Raw genomic sequence first — 19524 nt, forward strand, 5'->3', positions numbered from 1 at the left:
CTGCCTTCGGCTCAGGTCATGATCCCAGGGTCCTGGGATCGAGTCCCGCATCGGGCTCCTTGCTCAGTGGGGAGCCTGCTTCTCCCTCTGCCTGCTTCTCCCCCTACCTGCTTCTCCCCCTTCTCCCTCTCTCTGACCAATAAATAAATAAAATCTTCAAAAAAGAAGAGAAAAGAAAAGAAAACTGCCGATAAAAAAGATGGTACAAATGGTTTCCATCAACTCCTTCATGCTAAAATCGTTTAGGCCTCACATTTTTAAGATTATAGAAATACTTTTAAAAACCACAGAATTAGAGATGTGTATTTTTAGAAACATACTTCTGTTTTTTCAGATGGCTTAGATTGTTTTCCTTTACTTTTAGGCTGGTTAAAATCTTCTGAAAGTTCATCAATGAGTTCTGATTCACTCAGGGGCTGTAACAGAAGAAACACTACATTATGAAGGGACTAATTTTTTTTGTTAAAAACAAGCTTTTCAGAGGGAATTTTTTTTGTTAACACATATTAGGCCATATTTTAGGATCTAAAACCAAAATTTATATTGGGGATATTTTTTAATTTATCAATGTAAGACAAATGTCATGCAATAACTAAGGAAAACTGGACACCTGAGTACCACAGGAGTGTTCATGATTCATTTAGTCAAAAGTTTTCCTGATCCTTCAATTTCCCAAGGATTTTGTTAAAATAAAACTGCCTATTCTTTCCAATGAAGATCTTTCTTAGGTGATTTTTTTTTTTTTTTTTTAACTATTTCCTAATGACTTCCTTCTGAATAGCTCCGGAAACACAGATCACATACTCCTTTCCTATGACTATGTGGGATTTGGGCAGGAAAGTTCTCCTATCCTTAGTTCCTTCAGATGAAATTCATTTAGAGCATGTGGAAATTTTGACTAATACCAGTCATCTATAACAGAACTGCATGTTGATTGAGAAGCTGTGCCTCTGTGTTGGAAAGCCTGAGTTTTGGATCCTGGCTTTGCTCTTTCCTAGCTGTGTAACCTTGGGCTGCTCACATAACTTCTCTGGCTCTGTTTCCTCACATGTAAAATGAGAACGATAAGAGCGCCCTCTTCATTCGGTGAGGACCCAACAAGGTAACACATGAAAGGCATCCGGTGCAGTGTCAGGCACGTCATAAGTGATTAATAAATGTTGCTGCTTATTATATCCTAACAGGCAACTGTACAGCTTGATCCCAACTTAAGTGAAGGCAGCGTAGAATCACTAAAGTAACTGATGTCATGATGCCAATCAAACTCTGAGGTGCGAACAATCTATTTTGAGGCCCTCTTGACATCAGCTCCTAATGTCCAGTGAATGTCACCTAGAAACCCATAACACTCTAGTAATCATTCATGAGGGGAATCCTCATTAAAATACGTGAAAAGGAATCAGAAACATGAGCCAAGTGTTGCCATCACAAGCTCCCCTTTCTTCAATACTAGGTTGGCATTCAAGTCTCCGCAGCGAAATCCTATCAAAATTATCACAACTTAAAACTTAACAGTTCTTTTGTTCTTTAATTATCAGAAGAATCACTTCCTAACCTTGGATTTTTCTTCATGCTCTGGCAATAGTGGTTTTCCATCTTTATCCTGAAAATAAAATAGAAAATTCACTGAAAATGAAATAGAATATTTTGTTTTCATGGCCCATAGTTTGTTTTATTAGGGAAGGCTATGAGAAGAGAGATTTTTTTTTTCTTATATTTGAGTGATTTGTTTTTGAGTGAATTTCTTATACTTGAGTGAAAAAATTTTTCAGGGTTTTTTTTTTTTTCTTATATCAAGTATCAGAATAAAGAGCTGAAGTATAAAAAAAAAAAAAAGTCTCTGTTCTCCAACCCAGGGTGAAGACATAGATCTCATTCCTACAATTCTGTTTTCATTTTCTGGAGATGAGTTTCATAATCCAGAATATGTCTAAAACTGAGGAACTTCCCATATATAAGCACATATGAGAACTGAAACATTTTCCACCATGTATTTCTGTGTATTTTTTCAAAGATAAATTACAAATATAACTACAGAAGCTAGTCCACCATCCTCACTTTCAGCCAAAACCAACAACAATAAAACCACCTTCACTGAGGATACTGGTAAACAGTCGTACCTTTATGTCTACCCCTTAGAAGAGCTATGCTGCTTTTATCCACACAGCAGTTACAGAAAAAAATTATTCCCAAATTGTTCCTTGTGCTTTAAGGTTAAGGATCTATGTCGTGCATCATTAAGAGCTGTAACATGTAAATTAGTGGGAATTTTAATGACCACATGGTTACCACTCAGGAAACCATTCCTCAACTAACTTTAGAGAGCAGAAAAGAAAGTGTTCAGGGTTTTCCATTAGTATATGAACTGGGACAGAAATGTCCCTAAGTATCCTGGGGACAGACCCAACAAAACATAACGTGAAGGCAAGAGGAGGCTACTGGCAGGCACCGCGGCTAACGACGTACCGTGGCTGCTTTTAATCTGTACTCTGACGGGACGGTTTCTTCATCTTCACCACACTTCTTTAGTTTCTCTTCTTTGGCTTTTGCCTGATCAAAGTGGAAGGCGGAAATAAAACACAGAACAGTTTGGTAATGCAGATAAGAGGATATCACTTTATGTACTTCATGAGTGGTGTAGCGAAATCAGATTCCAGTGTGTCTGTGTGCTTTGTAGACAGCAGAGCACAAGACCGTGCTGAGTGCTGGTTCTGAGGAAGGCAGCATTAAGTGACGGGAGAAAAAAATGACACGGCCAGGAATCCTGGAAGGTGTCCCTGCCCTGCTCTCAGCTGCTCTCTGACCCTGGGAAGCCACTCAGTCTTTCTTCAGCTGTAACATGGGGCTACTGATAACTTTTATCTAGTGCACGGACTTGTAAGGATCACTAGGAAAAAGTAAAGAAAATATCGTTTGACACAGTTAAGCACAGTGCAGAAGTTAGTTGTCATTATTCTAATAGCTTTCATCTGCCTTACTCAACAAGGCGGTTATCTGCAGGGGGGGAAAACAACTAGTTCCCATGAACGTTAAACACAGTTCAGAAATGGGAGAAGCATCTCATCACAAATCTTGGCTGATCCATGGATAATTCATTTGGCCTCTTTTGAAAGGACTCCCTTTTTAAATTTTTTTTTCTTTTAATTTCAGTGTAATTAACATACAGGGTTACAGTATTTTCAGGTGTACAATATAGTGATTCAACAATTCTAGACATTACTTGGTGCTCATTGTGATACGTGTACTCTTAATGCCCTCCACCTGTTTCACCCATCCCCCTGCCCACCTCCCACCTCCCCTCTGGTAACCATCAATTAGTTCTCTACAGGTAAAGAGCCCGTTTCTTGGTTTGTCACTCTTTCTCTTTTTGTTTGCTTGTTTTGTTTCTTATATTCCACATGAGTGAAATCATACAGTATTTGTCTTTCTCTGACTTATTTCCCTAAGGTTTATACTCTCTAGCTCCATCCGTGTTGTTGCAAATGGCAAGATTTCATTCTTTTTAATGGCTGAGTTATATTCCATTGTATGTATATACCTCATCTTCTTTGTCCATTCCTCTACTGATGGACACTTAGGCTGCTTCCATAATTTGGCTATTATAAATAATGCTGCAATAAAAAAGGACTCCCTTCAGTAACAACAGGGCTTTACTGGATTACTGAACCATGAAAAACCAACAGCATTAAGAGATGAAACTGTACTTCTATAGATTACTGGCTTTGAGGATATAACATTTGCATTTTAAACTACTGGTGCCTGATGGGAAGTTCCATATGTAATAATTGGTACCTATATCAAGGCATGGATTTAAATCACAAAACAAGGAGCTCTAGGGCACAAAGGGGAATATCACTTAGCAAATTCCAGCTTAACCCAGCTCTCACTTCAACCTAAAACTGTAGTTCTCCACTGAATGATTAGTTGATTAATTTTAAAAATATTAAGCACTTTTGGGGCGCCTGGGTGGCTCAGTCGTTAAGCATCTGCCTTCAGCTCAGGTCATGATCCCAGGGTCCTGAGATGGAGCCCCGCATCGGGCTCCCTGCTCAGCAGGAAAGCCTGCTTCTCCCTCTCCCACTCCCCCTGCTTGTGTTCCCTCTCTCGCTGTGTCTCTCTCTGTCAAATAAATAAATAAAAAACCTTAAAAAAAGAAAAATTAAGCTTTTAGTGAGCCAAGCACTCTTCTAGGCTTTAGAATTAGTTTTATTATTCTATAAATCAACAATTCTCATTAAGGGATGAAACGTTTTGTTTTTGTTTTTTTAATAATTCTAATTCTAGGGCGCCTGGGTAGCTCAGTTGGTTAAGCAACTGCCTTTGGCTCAGGTCATGATCCCAGGGTCCTGGGATCAAGTCCCGCATCAGCCTCCCTGCTCAGCAGAGAGCCTGCTTCTCCCTCTCCCTCTGCCTGCTGCTCTGCCTACTTGTGCTCTCTCTCTGTGTGTCAAATAAACAACTAAAATCTTTAAAAAATATATTTCTAATTCTATTCTACTGCAGCATATGAAGTCCTACTATGTAGTGGTACTCCCCAACTCAAGAGCTTTGTGAGGTTTCCACCTAGAAAACAGCCTTCATGAAAGTCAAGGGTCACCTGTGTAAGACTGTCTTCTCCAGGCTTGTGGACTATGAGGATCATGTGCACAGTGAGATCCTTTCTATTCCTGTTTGATCTTTATGTTCTTTAAATGCCGGCACTGTAGGCATGGTCTACTGATTTCAAAGCACCAGAAATGGGGAAAATGAATCAGGTATCATTACGGAATACTTATTTTCTGTTATGATATAAGGATGATCAGTAGGCATGGATGTCTTCTCTAAAGCATTACGTAGTTTTTCCACAGAGACCTCTCTAGTATGGAATGTACTGGAGTGGCTCTGGACTCCTATAGGATACTCAACTTTATGAGGCTTATCAAAACATCAGACTATCCAGAAAGTAATACATTCACTACCAGGCACTAAAAATTCAGCTTAAGAATCCACAGGGCTGGAAGATCTTAGGAACTATTTATACTTTGTACATAATTAAAAAGGAAAACTAGTGGAAAACAGCAGAAGAGAAAGTGGAAACTAGTATAAAGAGTAGAAAGAACAGTTCTTTCAGTTAAAATTTTAGGAGCTGACTGCTGTGGGGGTTTTCTAGAAGAAATCTAATACATTTATACGCATCCCAAAACTACATACCCCAAGTGCTCTTAAGAAGTCATTTTTATGTAGCATTTTTTACTTCTTCTGATCTGATTTTAGTTACTCTAAGACCCTGTCCTGAGATTTATGTGTATACCTTTCCACCCCAAACTGCTGTCTTACTAAATCACACCAATTCTCTGTAAAAAGCCTGAAGCAGAAGTGCAAGGGGCTCACTGCTCTGTAGCTCTCTGGGGGCAGAACGGCACAATTCCACCTGGTCTGACCCCACCCCCCCACCCCCAGGGTTCGGCCTGGACCGCCCTCTCCCTGAGACACCTGGTCTAGGTGGCTGCTCTAATTACTGTGCGTCTCGCATTGTGCCTTTATGAAAGTTCCCTTTCTTCTCAATACATTACTTGGTCCTGGAGGACAAGGACTGCTTCCCCCGCTCCCTTGTGTTCGCCTTCACAAAGCTCGTCATGCCACACCGCGCCCGGTAAGGCCTCAAAGAAAGCTGAAGATAGAAACTGGCCCATTTCGGACCAGAGCCGTCCCAGACTCAGGGAGAGTTGCCGGGGGTCGGCAGACTCACCTTCCTCAGCGATTCAGAACAGGAAGTGACAGCAGAGGCAGCAGCATTGTGACAGCGACACCTGTCAGCTCCCCTCCCTGCGCTGATAGGCTGGTGCTCCTGAGGGTCCCCGGGCTGTATTTCCATGCCCCCCAGCCACACTGCCTTGTTGGCAATGCCCGCAGGCAACTCCCTCTTTCCCCTCCTCTTTCATTCCACACGAATCAGTTGAAAAATTCTTTACAAACTGTAATTTAATGTTAGAACTCTTCTCCACCAAATATAAGCTTGCTTTGGCTCAGAAGACTTGTTAAGTTGTTCCAGTGTGGTGGGATAAATACCCCAGCATCACACTCTAAGCACACAGGAACTCCAATTATAGAGTTAATTGTTGCCTGATTTCATTCTAATTTGAGACAAGATTTTCAACATTTTTCTCCATAGTTATAAAAAGAAGGCTCTCCCTATCCCATCTACAGCTTTCTCCTTCTTTGCTTATGAAGAGAAGCACCTGGTACCCCTCTGAAAATATACATTTCCACATCCACAAGAGCAGACAAACCTATTCCTCACCAAGCCACTGCCTCTATGTTATCTTGTTTCATCAGGCGTCACTGAAGCATTGGCAAAAGAGACTGGCATTCACTTTAAATATTAAAATTCTAGATGGTTTATAAGGCAAACTCTCAACTACCCTTCTTGGTTACTAACTACCCAGGAATGGAGATCTGAGTTAACCAGACTCTGAAAGTAAGACAGAATGAAGAGTAGTTTGTTTTTAATCTCCAATAAAGAAAAGCTGTGTGAGAATTCTAAACACGCATAACTGCATTTAGTTTCATAACCTGCAGACTGACAAGCTTTGTATATGAACTCCAAGGTCAGTACCTCGTCGACTTCCTTAACAGAGCTGAGATCGAGCTCAGGTTCTGGCTTCCGGCGGCCCAGCGAAGCTGAAAGAGCCTCCAGTGCTTGATCGCTCATTGTGTCCTGCTAAAAAGGAAAAATTTTGTGCATTAAAAAAGAGAACATCTCCTCAGCCTGAACAATCTAGCCACTACTTCGTGAAATCCCAATTTCAAATTTAGGAGTCGTGGATTAGGGAAGGACTTTTGGAGGGCAATTTTATCTGAAACCTAGCAAAAGAGAGAAAGAGAAAAGAAGTTACCAGTGAGAGAAACTGGGGCTGAGACACTTCTAGAGTGTCTTACACGGTGTGTACCCTCACAGGCACCCTTCACCCCTTATTTATCAAGCTATAACTATAATAATATTATTATGAAATACTTGTATCAAAAGAAAAGCTGCAAGAAGTGAACTTTCACTTTTCTGGTGTTCTTTTTTTAAAAAAATCTGTCTCTAAAAATAATTTCTGACAACCCTGTCCCTCAGCAAACTAGCTAAGCCCAGGAAGCTGGGAAACCTGGAGTGGCCCCGGCAGCCTTCTCTGAAGGCACAATGGCTGATGGCTGTAGGAACTCCTACTCTCAGGGTGTGGTGCTCTCACTGCTGCGCTGAGTCCACCAGATAAAAATAAACTGTGCCCTCCAGGAAGGGAGAGGCAGAGCGGATCCAACAGACACTGCTCCCCTGCAGGATCTGCACTGTCTCAGATGGAGACTGTTTTCTCATCCAGCCTAGAGCTGCAGGACCACCGTGCAAGCTTTGTGACGATTAAGTGATCATGGTTCAGAGAAGTGAACAGAAGCAGCTAGGACAACATCCCACTAGTGACTCACAGGTCAAACTCCATTAAAAAAATCAGGGTGACGATTTACATTCCGAGAGTGCAAATTTTTTGGTGTCTTGTCTTTCTGTGTTTTTTAATGGTGAGAGACTCTTGTTTCACAACCAAGAAGACTGTGCTGAAATCACGAACAGCATCTGTAGAAACACAGAAGGCCTGCCTGGAGATAATCAATAGAACCCTGATTGGATTCACTAGTCCACACAAGCTCCTCATCAGAATAATGCTCTATTGGGATTATCCTGAATCAGCTAGATCAGGCTCAGGGAAGCTACTGCTATCAGATGGACCACAGTTATCTTCCAAGAAATTATTATTTATACCTCCTCCACCTTTCTTTTCTTCTCTCGGGGTGAAGCAGCACTTTTGATTACCGTGGCTGGCTGAGCTTTTAAAACCTTTTCTGTGGATTTCTGAAAGGCAAAGCACAAATGATTAGACTTATAGGGGGGAAAGAAGGGTCATTGTGATAACCAGAACTAAAAAGAAGTTGTTTTAAAGTTTTACATGGTTTCTAACAAGCTCTCCCCCGCCCCTGCAATATCCCCCCCTGGTTATTTTGAAAACAATACCTCTTCCTTAATTTTCTTTCCACCAGGGGTAGGAGAAGAGCAGGTGAAGTCAGACGACAAAGCATCTATGGCATCACTGGGTCCCATGGGTTTCTAAAGAAACAGGCACCACGATGGGGAACACATGAGAGTCATTCAAGTTAAGGATCACAATATAAACTGAGCAAATGAAGAAGGACTTGACATTCCTTTACTACCAAATGAAGTACATTATCAAGTAACTCAGATGAAAGCCTATGTTTGGAAGGGAATGGCTGCTCACTCTTACTAGTTTCCCATTTCCCTCTTTTAAATGGATTCCATGTTAGGATATTCTCATTCTATTTTTATTAACATTTATTTTACCCTACAACTTTCTTGGCTCCACTCTTATTCCCTTCAAAAAAAACTACGTAGGAAACCATGAGCACTGAAACAACCCCCATGTCCATCCCTTCCTCGGAACAGATGAAAACTTAATCTGATTTAGAGATGAGCCAGAGACACAATATAGAGAATCATGCCCTATCCCCCAACCCAAGATTTTTTTTTAAGATTTATTTATTTGAGAGGGAGAGGCAGAGCGAACCCAAGTGAGGGGAGGGCTAGAGGGAGAGAGAGAATCTCAAGCAGACTCCCTGCTGAACACAGAGCCTGATGTGGGGCTCGATCTCATGACCCTGAGATCATGACCTGAGCTGAAACCAAGAGTTGGACACTTAACTGACTGAGCCACCCAGGCGCCCCCCACAACTAAAGATTTAAAAAAAGGTTAACTTGGATCTTAGAAGACATTTATGTAAACTCACCGAAGAGTCTGGAGGAGGCTCTGTGATACCTCCTTGTTTCTGAAACAAACATTAATTTGATCATGTTGAGAGCCCAAAATTAATTTTTACAACTGGCAAAGTGTACTGCTCAGCGAGTGTTATGGGTTGAATTGTGTCTTCCCAAAAGTCATATCGTTGGAAGTCCTAAACCCCTAGTACTCCAGCATATGACTGTATTTGGAGACTGGGCCTTTCAAGGGGTAATTTAGGTTAAATGAGGACATTAAGATGGGCACTGCTGTCCTTACAGAAGTGGGGAAATGTGGACCCAGAGATGCAGAGGGAAGATGGTCATGTACAAACCAAGGAGGGAGGCCTCAGCTCCCCGCCCCCACACACCCACGCTGCCCACACCCATTCCAGTCTTCTAGCCTCCCGGACTATAGGACAACGTATTTCTATGGTGCAAGCCACCCAGTCTGTGGACTGAGTCATGGCAGCCCTAGCAAACAGACACACTGGGAATAACAATTTCACATGCCCCATTATATTTTCTAAATTTAAAAAATGTGAATATATTGATGGGATAAAGATTATGTTCCAAAAAGCAAACAGTAAAGTAAAAGTAAATGATTATTTAACTTACTGCCAAAAGTTCCCTGTATTTTGGAGGAAGCGTGACTTCTCTTTTACCTAATTCCTCTATGTAGGTAGAAGTCATTGGATCCTGGAATAAAAACCACACACAGGGATATTATATAATTAATTAGTTGAGAACGTTATAAGCATATTCGGCAACCAAAGTACTGTTCCCATTAGCAGTTTATGGAGCTACTGAAATGAAATGTAAACCATTAAAAAGCCAACACTTTACACAACAATGAAATTCTAAGTTTATACAACACTTTATTTAATTAGCTTAACCCATATGTAATACTAGAAAATATTCAAACCACTATTTTAGAATCTTATATTAAAATATATTTTATTTTAAAATGTTTTTCACTATTTCCAATACATACGAAAGTGCAGTTAATAAAAAAATTCTCTATAACCTAATACCCAAGTCTTTCAGATGTAATGTCTAAGAAAAAAAGGATCAGCTAATGTATCCTGTTTAACCCTCTACAATCTCATTCATCTTCCTTGTTGGCCAGAGACAGTCACCATCCAGAACTTTATTATATCTATTGACTTAAAACTGAGCACATTTTAAAACAATTATTCCCTATGTAGGTATCCATAAACAATATACAGCATTACTTTGCATATTTTTTCTTTTTTTATTGAAAATATATAGAATGCTTTATAAATTTGTGTGTCATCCTTGCAGAGGGGCCATGCTAATCCTCTCTGTGTCGTTCCAATTTTAGCATATGTGCTGCTACGGAGGACTACTTTGCATACTTTCAAATGTTATATAAATGGCATCATATTCTAGATATCATTCTGCATTTCTATTCAAAATTATGTTTTTGTAATGTATCCATGTTGATACATGAATAATTCATGTAGCCATGATACATGAAAATTCATATTTTAGTTCCATTACGTTATCTTGTCTGCTATTGATCAAAATCCTTTCCCAATGTTCCATCTGTTCTTGTAACTTCTGGTACACATGGGCAAGGCTCCCTCCAGGGAACCTCTCGAGATGGAACTGCCAGCTGAAGGGTAAGCACACCTTCAATATCCATAAGCGCTACATGAGCTGTCAGACTTCTGCACTTGGGCCAATCTGATGAGTGTGCAATGTTCTCTATATCTTACTATCATTTCTCTACTTACTAGAGAATTTTATTGATTTATTAGCCAAACAAGTTTTCTCCTATTTTTCTACTGGGTTGTCTTTTTCATTTAAAAATTCTTCATAAATTCTAGAAACAAATCCTTTGTCATGTCTGTTGCAAGTATTTTCCTCCAGTCTATGGCATGTCTTTTTAATCTTTTTAATATCAAGGGACATGCAATCTTTTTTGCTTTTTAGGAGTTAGGAATGGGGATGAGCTGAGGGTGTAAATTTCTAGAAGTCGAAATAAGGTCAAGTCATAGGATGGGAAGTATCTGAAAATCAAAAGAAGTTCAAGTCCAATAAACTTAAATCTCCAGGACAGAAAAATCTTTGTGACCTGATAAGGTGTATCCCAGCGCCAGTCACAACATGGACAATCAATCAATGTTTGCTGAACCAATGTAATAGTATAGTTGCCACAGGACAAACCATTTCCATTCCCAACACTAATTTTTAGTTGCTATTATTGATAGTGACACCATCCTGCTTCTCTTCAAGCCATAGAACATTAGGTATTTGGTGCCTCATGACCATGACCTTATTTGCTTTCCTACCCATTAAGTATGCATCTTTACAGATAGCAAAATCACATACTGAAATTTCAGGTCCAGTATACACTGTGTTATCTTCTTCAGTTTCTTCAGGTCCTCCTAGGGTGTCTATTAAGTCATCCAAAGCAGAGTCCATGTCTGACTAGAAAAGAAAGAGAGCAGGTATTTAAATGCTATTTGTAATACATATTTCACTTCTGATTTTTTTAACTAAAAAAAAAAAAAAAAAAAAAAAAAAAAAACAAGAAAAAAAAATTCCGTACAGAAAAACACCAAACATCAAAAGTTCTTCAAACATCAAAATAGTTAAAATCTGGTCTCTAATAGACTTTATGACATAAGGTCCCAGAGTACACATTCTAGGTTGGAAGGACAGAAAGCCATGTTCAAGTAAGAATCACAACTTCAGGGGTGCCCGGGTGGCTCAGTTGGTTGGGTGTCTGACTCCTGATTTGGGCTCAGGTTTTGATCTCAGGGTTATGGGATCAAGCCCTGCATAAGGCTCCACCCTGGGCGGGAAGCCCGCTTATTAAGATTCTCTCTCCCCCTCTCCCTCTGCCCCTCACCCCCTTAAAAAAAAAATCACAACTTCAGTAAATCTAATGGCATTAACTACATGAACAAATGGATGGTTTGTTAAAGCTGCCAGTCCAATGTAATGACAGTTTAAAAAAAAAATGATCATGTTACTGTATGCAATAGGAGAAATAGCTTGGTATTTATCACTTATCAGTAGTTTTCCTACTTATCAGTTTTTTGAGTTACATATTGACAAAGAACTCCAACAAAATCTCTATATAGCACCTCTTCCAAATAGAGTATTTCAAAAATGGATTGCCTGTGTTCTTTCATTCATTTGTGGTTTTTTGTTCTCTTGCTTGCCCGAAGATGTTTACAAAGCAAATTACCTGAAAGGAATGTTAAGCTTACAAGAAGTGACAATTTACTCTGTCGATATGGACTTTAATCAGTATAATGAATGAAAGAGTGCCTCCATCCTATCTCTGAGGTTAAAAATGATTCAGTGTGAAGAGTATGCTGCATCTAAAAGGGAAAACAAGAATTCTGGGAAAGACCCTTTATTTACTTTATTTAACTAAGATTAAAAATGATTAATTTTTTTCCCTTCAACTACCATATTCCCACTACAATTTTAGGAACTCACCTGATCATGTCATACAATTTGGGACCTCTTAGCTTTAGACCCATTCATTTGAGAATTTCAGAATGAGGAAGTGCCTTATACTCTTTAGTGACACCCCTGGTTAAAGAAGTTATATTTCCAAGAGAGAAACTGGAATGTAAACTCCACGGGATGTAATGAGTTTTCAGAACAGAGGGTTACAATATAAAATCTTACAAACATACCCCCCCCCGCAAAAAAAAAAAATCACACTTTTAGCTTATGCCGATAATTCACTAAAAAGGTCTTTACGTTAATCCCACCTCATATGGTTTGCCCTTGAAAAAAATCAGATCAAGAATAACTATAGAGACCATGAATAAATAAGTATCTGATGTAGAAATGCACTGCTATCTTCATACCTTTCCAGATGGTTTACCCGGTTTGGATTCAACTGGTACAGCCGACGTTAATGATTTCTTTTCTTTTTGCTGGTGAGGTTTTAGAAAGAAATAAAAACTCCTTCTCACACATCTTTATTCAATAATTTAACAAATTCAAATTGAATGATTAAATAATCCAATAAAATTCAATGATATTACATATTTAAAAATGAGTTCATTGAAATATTAATAGCATTGATCATATACTGAACACCTGTTCTGAGCCAGGTAACATGTTGTATGCATTCTATCCTCTATCAGGACAGCGTAAATAACATTAATTTCATTTAGTGATAAGGATAGCAGACTCAGAGAGGTTAAGTAATTTTTCCCAGGTCACACAGTAAAGGAAAGACCAAGGCTTGAATCTAGAACTGCATCTCTTTCTTTGTGGCTCTTGGTTGCCTCCCCCCAGGATCCACAGTCAGCCTGCAGCGCTCAGGACTTTTTTCTCTAAGCGGCCACTTCTCCCTGTTGCTCTTTCAATCTCTGTCTGCACACAGTAAGACCTCCACACTCCCGGCTTTAGCATTTCATCATCCACTCCTTTCTTAATCTCCCTACAATGAATTTCCTTCCCAGCACTGTTTCAGTTGCTCTTTCAAAGACTGCCAACAACCCTCCGATCTGCAATCTCCATGCCTCCCCCAGACAGAATTGTCTCTGAAGTCTGACCTCAGTAAGCACCCCTCTCGTAATCATCCCAGTCCTCCCCTGGCATCTGTGCCATCTGGTCTCTGCCATCTCTTCTGCTTTGCCCCCAGGCCTACCCACTGCGCATGTTTCTGCCCAGCACTGGGGGTCCTAAGTGGAATCATTTTCTGGGGCCAGGGCTGAGCGCTTGCGGGGACTGGCAGGAACTAGACGGGTGAAGGGGTCAGGCTGAAAACAACAGGACACTATCGCACGTGGAGGTCTCTGAAACACAGGCAGCAGAGCGTGGGGGTGGAGAGCACACCAGCTCCCAGGCGCTGGCCGCGGGAGTCATCCGGCAGGTCACCTCTTCTGTAGCTCAGTATCGTCATGTGTGACAGGGACTGCACCTACCTCGGGGCCTTGTGAGGACTGGATAAACTCAGCTAGTGAAGTGTGGAAGCCAGTGTTTGGTACATGCTAAGCACCACCTGGGTACTTGTTGTCTGATTAAGTGCTAAATAAGTGATGACTGCAACTGTTAAAAACACCGTGGGGGCCAGCAGGGTGAGAGGCTGAGTCTGGGCAACTGAATCCACTTCCAGGATTCAACCACAACCTTATGCAGATATTCATTCATATTTGTTCTCCCCTCCTCCCTACCCACCCCCTCCCCAGCCTTCTGCTCACTCTCTCCATTCTCCTGTACTTCAAAACAACATTCATTCCAATTGCCTCTCTACACACCTCTCTCCAACATTCCAAATCAGCCTATCCAAACTCAGACCACTTTTCACGCTCAACCTTCTGACTCTGTCCACCAGTAGTGGTAACCAGGGACCAGCTCGAAATTTAGGGAGGCGCTCACTCTCAGCATCTGAATGGGCCCTGTGCTTGCAGGAACCTGACAGCAATCCCCGCCTCACCTTAGGGTTACCTACCCTAGTTCATCCAGACCCTGACGCCCCAGGTTATCTCAGAGTTGATGTGACCATTGCCCACTGCAGGCAATCATTTTCTAAAACCCAAAGATTTCCCTCGGCAATGCCTCCTGCATTTCTCCCCACTATCTCATTCTATCCTAGCTCTAAGTTACACTAAATTAGGACTCGTCAGGACTAGGGCACAGTCCTTGACCAGCCTTCTGATCTCTGGTCCCGTATCATCCACCCACTGCGGTCCCCCAGTCCTGCAGCTGGGTGCACTCACATCATTGGTCTGCTCTCTAACCTTCAACGCTGAATAGCTACCACCCCTGTAAACTCCTCTCAGCATTCCCCACAGCTGTGCCTGGACCCGTCTTTCTGGTCTTACATTCCCACCGCTCACCCTCCCAGTGCCCCACCCATGGTCGAATGTGCTTTGTACCCAGAACACATCTCACACTTTTCCACTCTGATGCATTTGCAAGCCTGCAATCCTAGCTATCCTTCACGCCCAACTCAAATTGGATCTACTCAGAGTGCCGTGGATTCCTGCAAACTGACAGAATCCCTTGGTTCCTCAACTCAACAGCTCCTTATAGGGGCCTGTCTTAATCTGCCTTGGAATGCAGTCCCCGGAGATTCCATCTTCTTCCCACTCCTGGACGGGCTAGCCTGCAGCTAGGGAGTCCTGCGGTCACACCACAGTGCTTTAAATGTGGTACGTACCCCCCCACTCCCCAAAAGGAAGATCTGATCAATCCCATTTTATGGGAGACGAATCAGAGGCAAACAAAAGTGAAATGCTTTGCCCCAAGTTCGAGCGCAGGTCAATGCACTCCAGACTTCCACATAAGCCTCTTATTTTACTGTTTAGCTTTCACTTTTTCCCTGGCTACTTTATACCTAGCACAAAATTTCAGAATGATTACATTTTTAAGTCTTTTCGAACAAATCTAATCCTCTGTCTTAAATCTATCCATTTTTCAAGCCATTTCATCTAAGTACCCCTCATCAACACCACACAGTAACGTGTATCCCCAGAGTGGGGACAGGGGTGCGAGTCTGAAGGTCATATTCAAGTGGTCTGCTGGAAGAAAACACATTTTTTTAAAAATTTGAGTATTTTCATTTAAACGTTAAGTTTTGCTATCACTCCAAACAATATCTGCATTAGTTTGGACACAAACTAATGCACCTCTTCCTTTTCAAGATCTGAGAAGAACTGATCTTTCTAGGAGAGGTGCCGTACTTTTATACTATGACTTTCCTCACCATCTAGCCTGCAGGGGAATAACTTTCCCATTTTGAAAAGCAGGAAAACAGATACATACATGTGACTTTTAAAAAAAAAGTTTCATTTCCATCTTCTTCTTTTCTTATTCCAGAGAGATAGGTAGCATTTCTAGGGAGACATGGCCTCTAAACCGATAACTGACTCTGCATTGCTATGGGTAGAAACAGTAGACTACTTCCCATCTTACATCTCCAGGCTAGTACCTGAAAGAGCTCCTCAAGTGATCTAAGGAAGACTCGCCCATCATTAGTCAGAGGGACACACATCTCTCTCCTGGGAGGGCTGGAACGTCTCCTTCCGAAACTTCCCCCATCAACTCATGGAGAGGTCCGGACTGTTGGTGACTTACTCATATCAAGATAGATGCTGTCCATGATGAAAGCTGAGAGAAGTGCTTGTTCAAATATAGCAATTTTATTTGCTTTATTTCAAACCTATAAATCTTGAAAGCAGGATCTGAGTCAACTCACATTTTAATTTTCTTGGTACTGATACCACGCCTTATACATGGCAGGTGTTCAGTAAGTATTTATTGAATATATGAATTCTTAAATCAGTTTTGCTATCCTGCTCATTCTATATCCTTTAGATACGTGCTCTTCTTCATTAAATTTCACATAAGAACAGTGCTCGGTTTTCCCAAATACCGGTTGTTTGAGTGTGGCAGCACCACAACCCCGAATGGTCCCTGAGAAGCAGACATAAAGCCCAGGGGTCTGGAAGGGGTCTTCAGCAAGCACGCATTTCTCACGGAACCGACCCCAGAGGCGGCAAGGCCCGCGTACGCTCTATGCCCGCCTGTGTGCGCTCACCTGTTTAGCCGGGGTGGCAGATGCTGCAGCTGCCCCAGCAACGACACCCTCCCCGCCGGCAGAAACTGCATCCTGTGATTTAGTCTAAAGGGGGGTAAAAAAGATGAACAGAACTAAGTACCTTTGAATTACCATTTTCAAGATCATGCATTGCAAGTATCACTACCGAGCCAGTTCACCACCACGGACATCTTGCAGAGGGACGGGTACCAGCTCCTACTGCACACGGTACAACCCTGGGCAGCGCATGAGGCTGGACTCCAGAGCTGACAGGGTCCGTGCAGCTGCACAGAGTCCAGCGGGCCAGCGAGGGGCCGCGATGAACTGGACTACATACACCAGGTATAAAGCTCGAGTCAATTGTTGCCGTATAACCTGCTTTTTCCGGAGGAGCTAGAAATTTGGATTTTATATGAAACACTAGGACTTTAATTGTTGGCAGCTCATTAAAAATAATTTCAATACTATTGCAAGCCAAACAGAATAGACTTGAAACACATAAATGGCTGCATACAACTGGTGGGCCAGAAACATGTAACCTCTTCTTTCAAGTGCATTGTTAAGCAGGCCTACTTGACGTCTTCCAAGAGCTCTTGATGGAAGAGTTCTTCTCATAAATGTTTATTCTTCTAATAGTTGACCTCCATTAGCTGTGCAAATATGGAATCTTCTTCTGGCTCTATAAATTCATCTCTCCTACTACAAAATTCTCAACACCTCTTTCAGACTGCCATGTAAAGAGCAGATCATACAGATCATGTGTGGTCCTACAGCCCTGAGGAGAGGGGTCCAGGAGGCAAGCTCTACCCCAAGCTTCCTGCCTATGAGACACCAGAGACGGCTGACTTGCAGTCATGACTGGGCATTGCTGGGCAGCAGAAGCTGGACCAAAAGTCCCCACAACCCATTGGATGTACTTCTTGAACTTTTCACAGGGCTGAGTTTCCAAAAAGCTATTTGCAAAACCAGCAAAATGATAGCCCCAAATCATTACAATATGAAGTACATTCAGCATAGTTCCACAGATTCAACGACACATGTCCATGTAGATGGAGGACCTGCATCTTATTCCCTATTTGATGGTAGTGTTTTCTTATCAATCTGACTTATTTACCTTTGGTTTTGTTGACTTCTCTGACGTCAGCTGCTCACTTGATCTGGACACCGCTTTTTCCTTATGAACATGCTTGCTTTCTGTATCTGATGCATGCTTGGGTAGGCTCTTTGGCTGAAACACACACACACACCACACTGTTTACAAGATGACAGACACCAAGGCTTTTCTCTGTGTGATGCCAAATGTTCCTAACAGTTGTGTTCTATGTAGTTTTGAATTGTACTAATCTCAATTCATGTGACATCAGTGTGATTACTTTGAGGTACAAAATTTGAAATACACATCCCTCCTTCCCATTAGTAAACTGCAAATCCTACTATTGCCACATGGTGGTGCCGTTATAGCCAGAAAAACAAACACAAATGACAGTTCAAAATTCTATCCCTCACACACACACACAAGGCTTCACCCATCATCAAGTCCTAAGGATGATCGTTTACCTCTTTGTGTTCCTTTGGCTTTACTTCTCGGGTTTTTTTCTCATGAACCACAGATGGCTGTCAATTTCAAAAGATAAAATCTCAATTACATCGGAGACCTTTCTTTTATTTTTTTCCAAATAGGCTCAAGAACAAAAATCCCAATTAGACCCTTCTGCCTCTCTTGGGAAAGGCCCACTTAGAGAAATACACATGTGCTACCTGTCAAGAGTTACCCTCCCAACAGACTGATAATGACAACAATAAGAGTAATGAAAAATTTAGTATTTCATTTAGAAAGATTTTTCAACTAGGTATGTATCTCTAACTCACTGGCTGTGTTTTACAATTCATACAGATCATTTGGTAACTGCAGTTCTAATCACAGAGATGTCACATGAGCACTGTGACCTCTGAATTTGTTGATAGGGAATCCCACTCTAGAAGTTCTTTTAAAAATCTCCCTTCATAGGAGATGAACACTGTAATTTAATGATTTACATTGTCTTTTCGGTATTACAACTAGAGAAGGAGGTAACACCAGAAACCCAATTCTCTTGAGTCTGGGCACTCAATATGGAGTAGTGGACAAGTTCCAGCTTGCTGGTGAATTCCTGCTCTACAGTGGGGCTATGGAATTATCATCCTGAGGGGATGGGAACCCAGAGGTCCTACATAAAATCAGATAAGCCTTACCTTCTACCCAGATGACCTCACCTTTGCCTCCATTTCAAGTACATCTCTGTGCTTTCCCGCATCAAACCTTGCACTCTTAACTGAGTGCTTAAGCATGCTCACTTAAAAGAAGTAATGTGTAGCATCTTAGGAAGAAGAAACATTTGCCCTAACTGCAGACACCCTGGGGTCCATCTCCACATGGATACAGACTGGCTGGCTGTCGATCTAGATGGCCATGAGTCAGGAAGCCATTCCCAAGGGAAAGTCAGAGCTGTCTCCTGAGAACCTGATAACCAGTTCCACAAGCTGAGATAAGACTGTTAATAAGATAAACCTGCGGGCCTCTTGGGAAAGACTCATCTGTAAGTCATCTAGGTGCTGAGTTCAGAAGACACATGTACTCTGGATGTCCCATCTTTTTTAAAGTAATTGGATGCTCATTGCCCTTTGTCCTTTCTCCTTTGTTCCTGCTGTTTGTTAACAGTTACTTCACCTCTAACAAAAATCTAGATTTGAACAAAATGCCTTCTGAAACATACTGTTCTCAGGTATAAAATACATTCATTTTTACAATATATGTATTTATTATAACTAATCACTTATGCTCTGTATAATGTTTAAAAAGGTAATCCAAAATTAATTAAATTAGCTGACAAAAATTCCTTTTCCCGTTCAGTAGCACCAACAGAGGGAATTGGCTATTCATTATTATTACTAAGAATCCAAGTAACTCACTAGTTGACTTAAATCACTTACCTTAGTTGACTGTGACTTCTTCTCAGGTTCTGTTTTTGCAGCCTAAACTCAGAAAAATACAGAAAGGGGAGAGGGAAGGAATTAAGGAAGAAAGGAAAAATAGACATAGTTTACAAGGTTTAACATAGATTTTCTTCAACTAAGAAAGCTCAGAGGAGAGGACTTTGATGTAAATATAAACTTTATGAGTTAAGTTTACTATACT

The 19524-nt window shown here is 41.2% G+C and overlaps 1 protein-coding gene and 1 non-coding gene across 24 annotated transcripts in view; both read right to left on the reverse strand.

The window, feature by feature from the left end:
- CAST (calpastatin) overlaps window positions 1-19524 on the reverse strand; it is a 113592-nt gene that overhangs the window by 26210 nt on the left and 67858 nt on the right. For 14 of the 23 annotated variants that reach the window (XR_013445680.1, XR_013445679.1, XM_078067033.1 and 11 more), the window contains 14 exons: window positions 19320-19361; window positions 17907-17963; window positions 17464-17577; window positions 16350-16433; window positions 12664-12732; window positions 11162-11260; window positions 9422-9502; window positions 8815-8853; window positions 8027-8119; window positions 7778-7867; window positions 6596-6700; window positions 2467-2550; window positions 1556-1603; window positions 321-416 (listed from right to left, as the gene is read on the reverse strand). Coding sequence is in view for 21 of the 23 variants with exons in the window: in XM_078067033.1 (XP_077923159.1) it covers window positions 321-416; window positions 1556-1603; window positions 2467-2550; window positions 6596-6700; window positions 7778-7867; window positions 8027-8119; window positions 8815-8853; window positions 9422-9502; window positions 11162-11260; window positions 12664-12732; window positions 16350-16433; window positions 17464-17577; window positions 17907-17963; window positions 19320-19361 (1101 nt within the window). In the remaining 2 variants the exon portion in view is untranslated. The remainder of the gene's footprint in view (window positions 1-320; window positions 417-1555; window positions 1604-2466; window positions 2551-6595; window positions 6701-7777; window positions 7868-8026; window positions 8120-8814; window positions 8854-9421; window positions 9503-11161; window positions 11261-12663; window positions 12733-16349; window positions 16434-17463; window positions 17578-17906; window positions 17964-19319; window positions 19362-19524) is intronic. The other 9 variants (XM_078067037.1, XM_078067039.1, XM_078067022.1 and 6 more) reach the window with 3 other exon arrangements.
- Window positions 10066-10170, reverse strand: LOC118543908 (U6 spliceosomal RNA). Its single transcript, XR_004921319.2, has one exon. It is a non-coding gene; the product is annotated as a U6 spliceosomal RNA (small nuclear RNA).

Source organism: Halichoerus grypus, chromosome 2, assembly GCF_964656455.1.
Source record: "Halichoerus grypus chromosome 2, mHalGry1.hap1.1, whole genome shotgun sequence".
NCBI lineage: Eukaryota > Metazoa > Chordata > Mammalia > Carnivora > Phocidae > Halichoerus > Halichoerus grypus.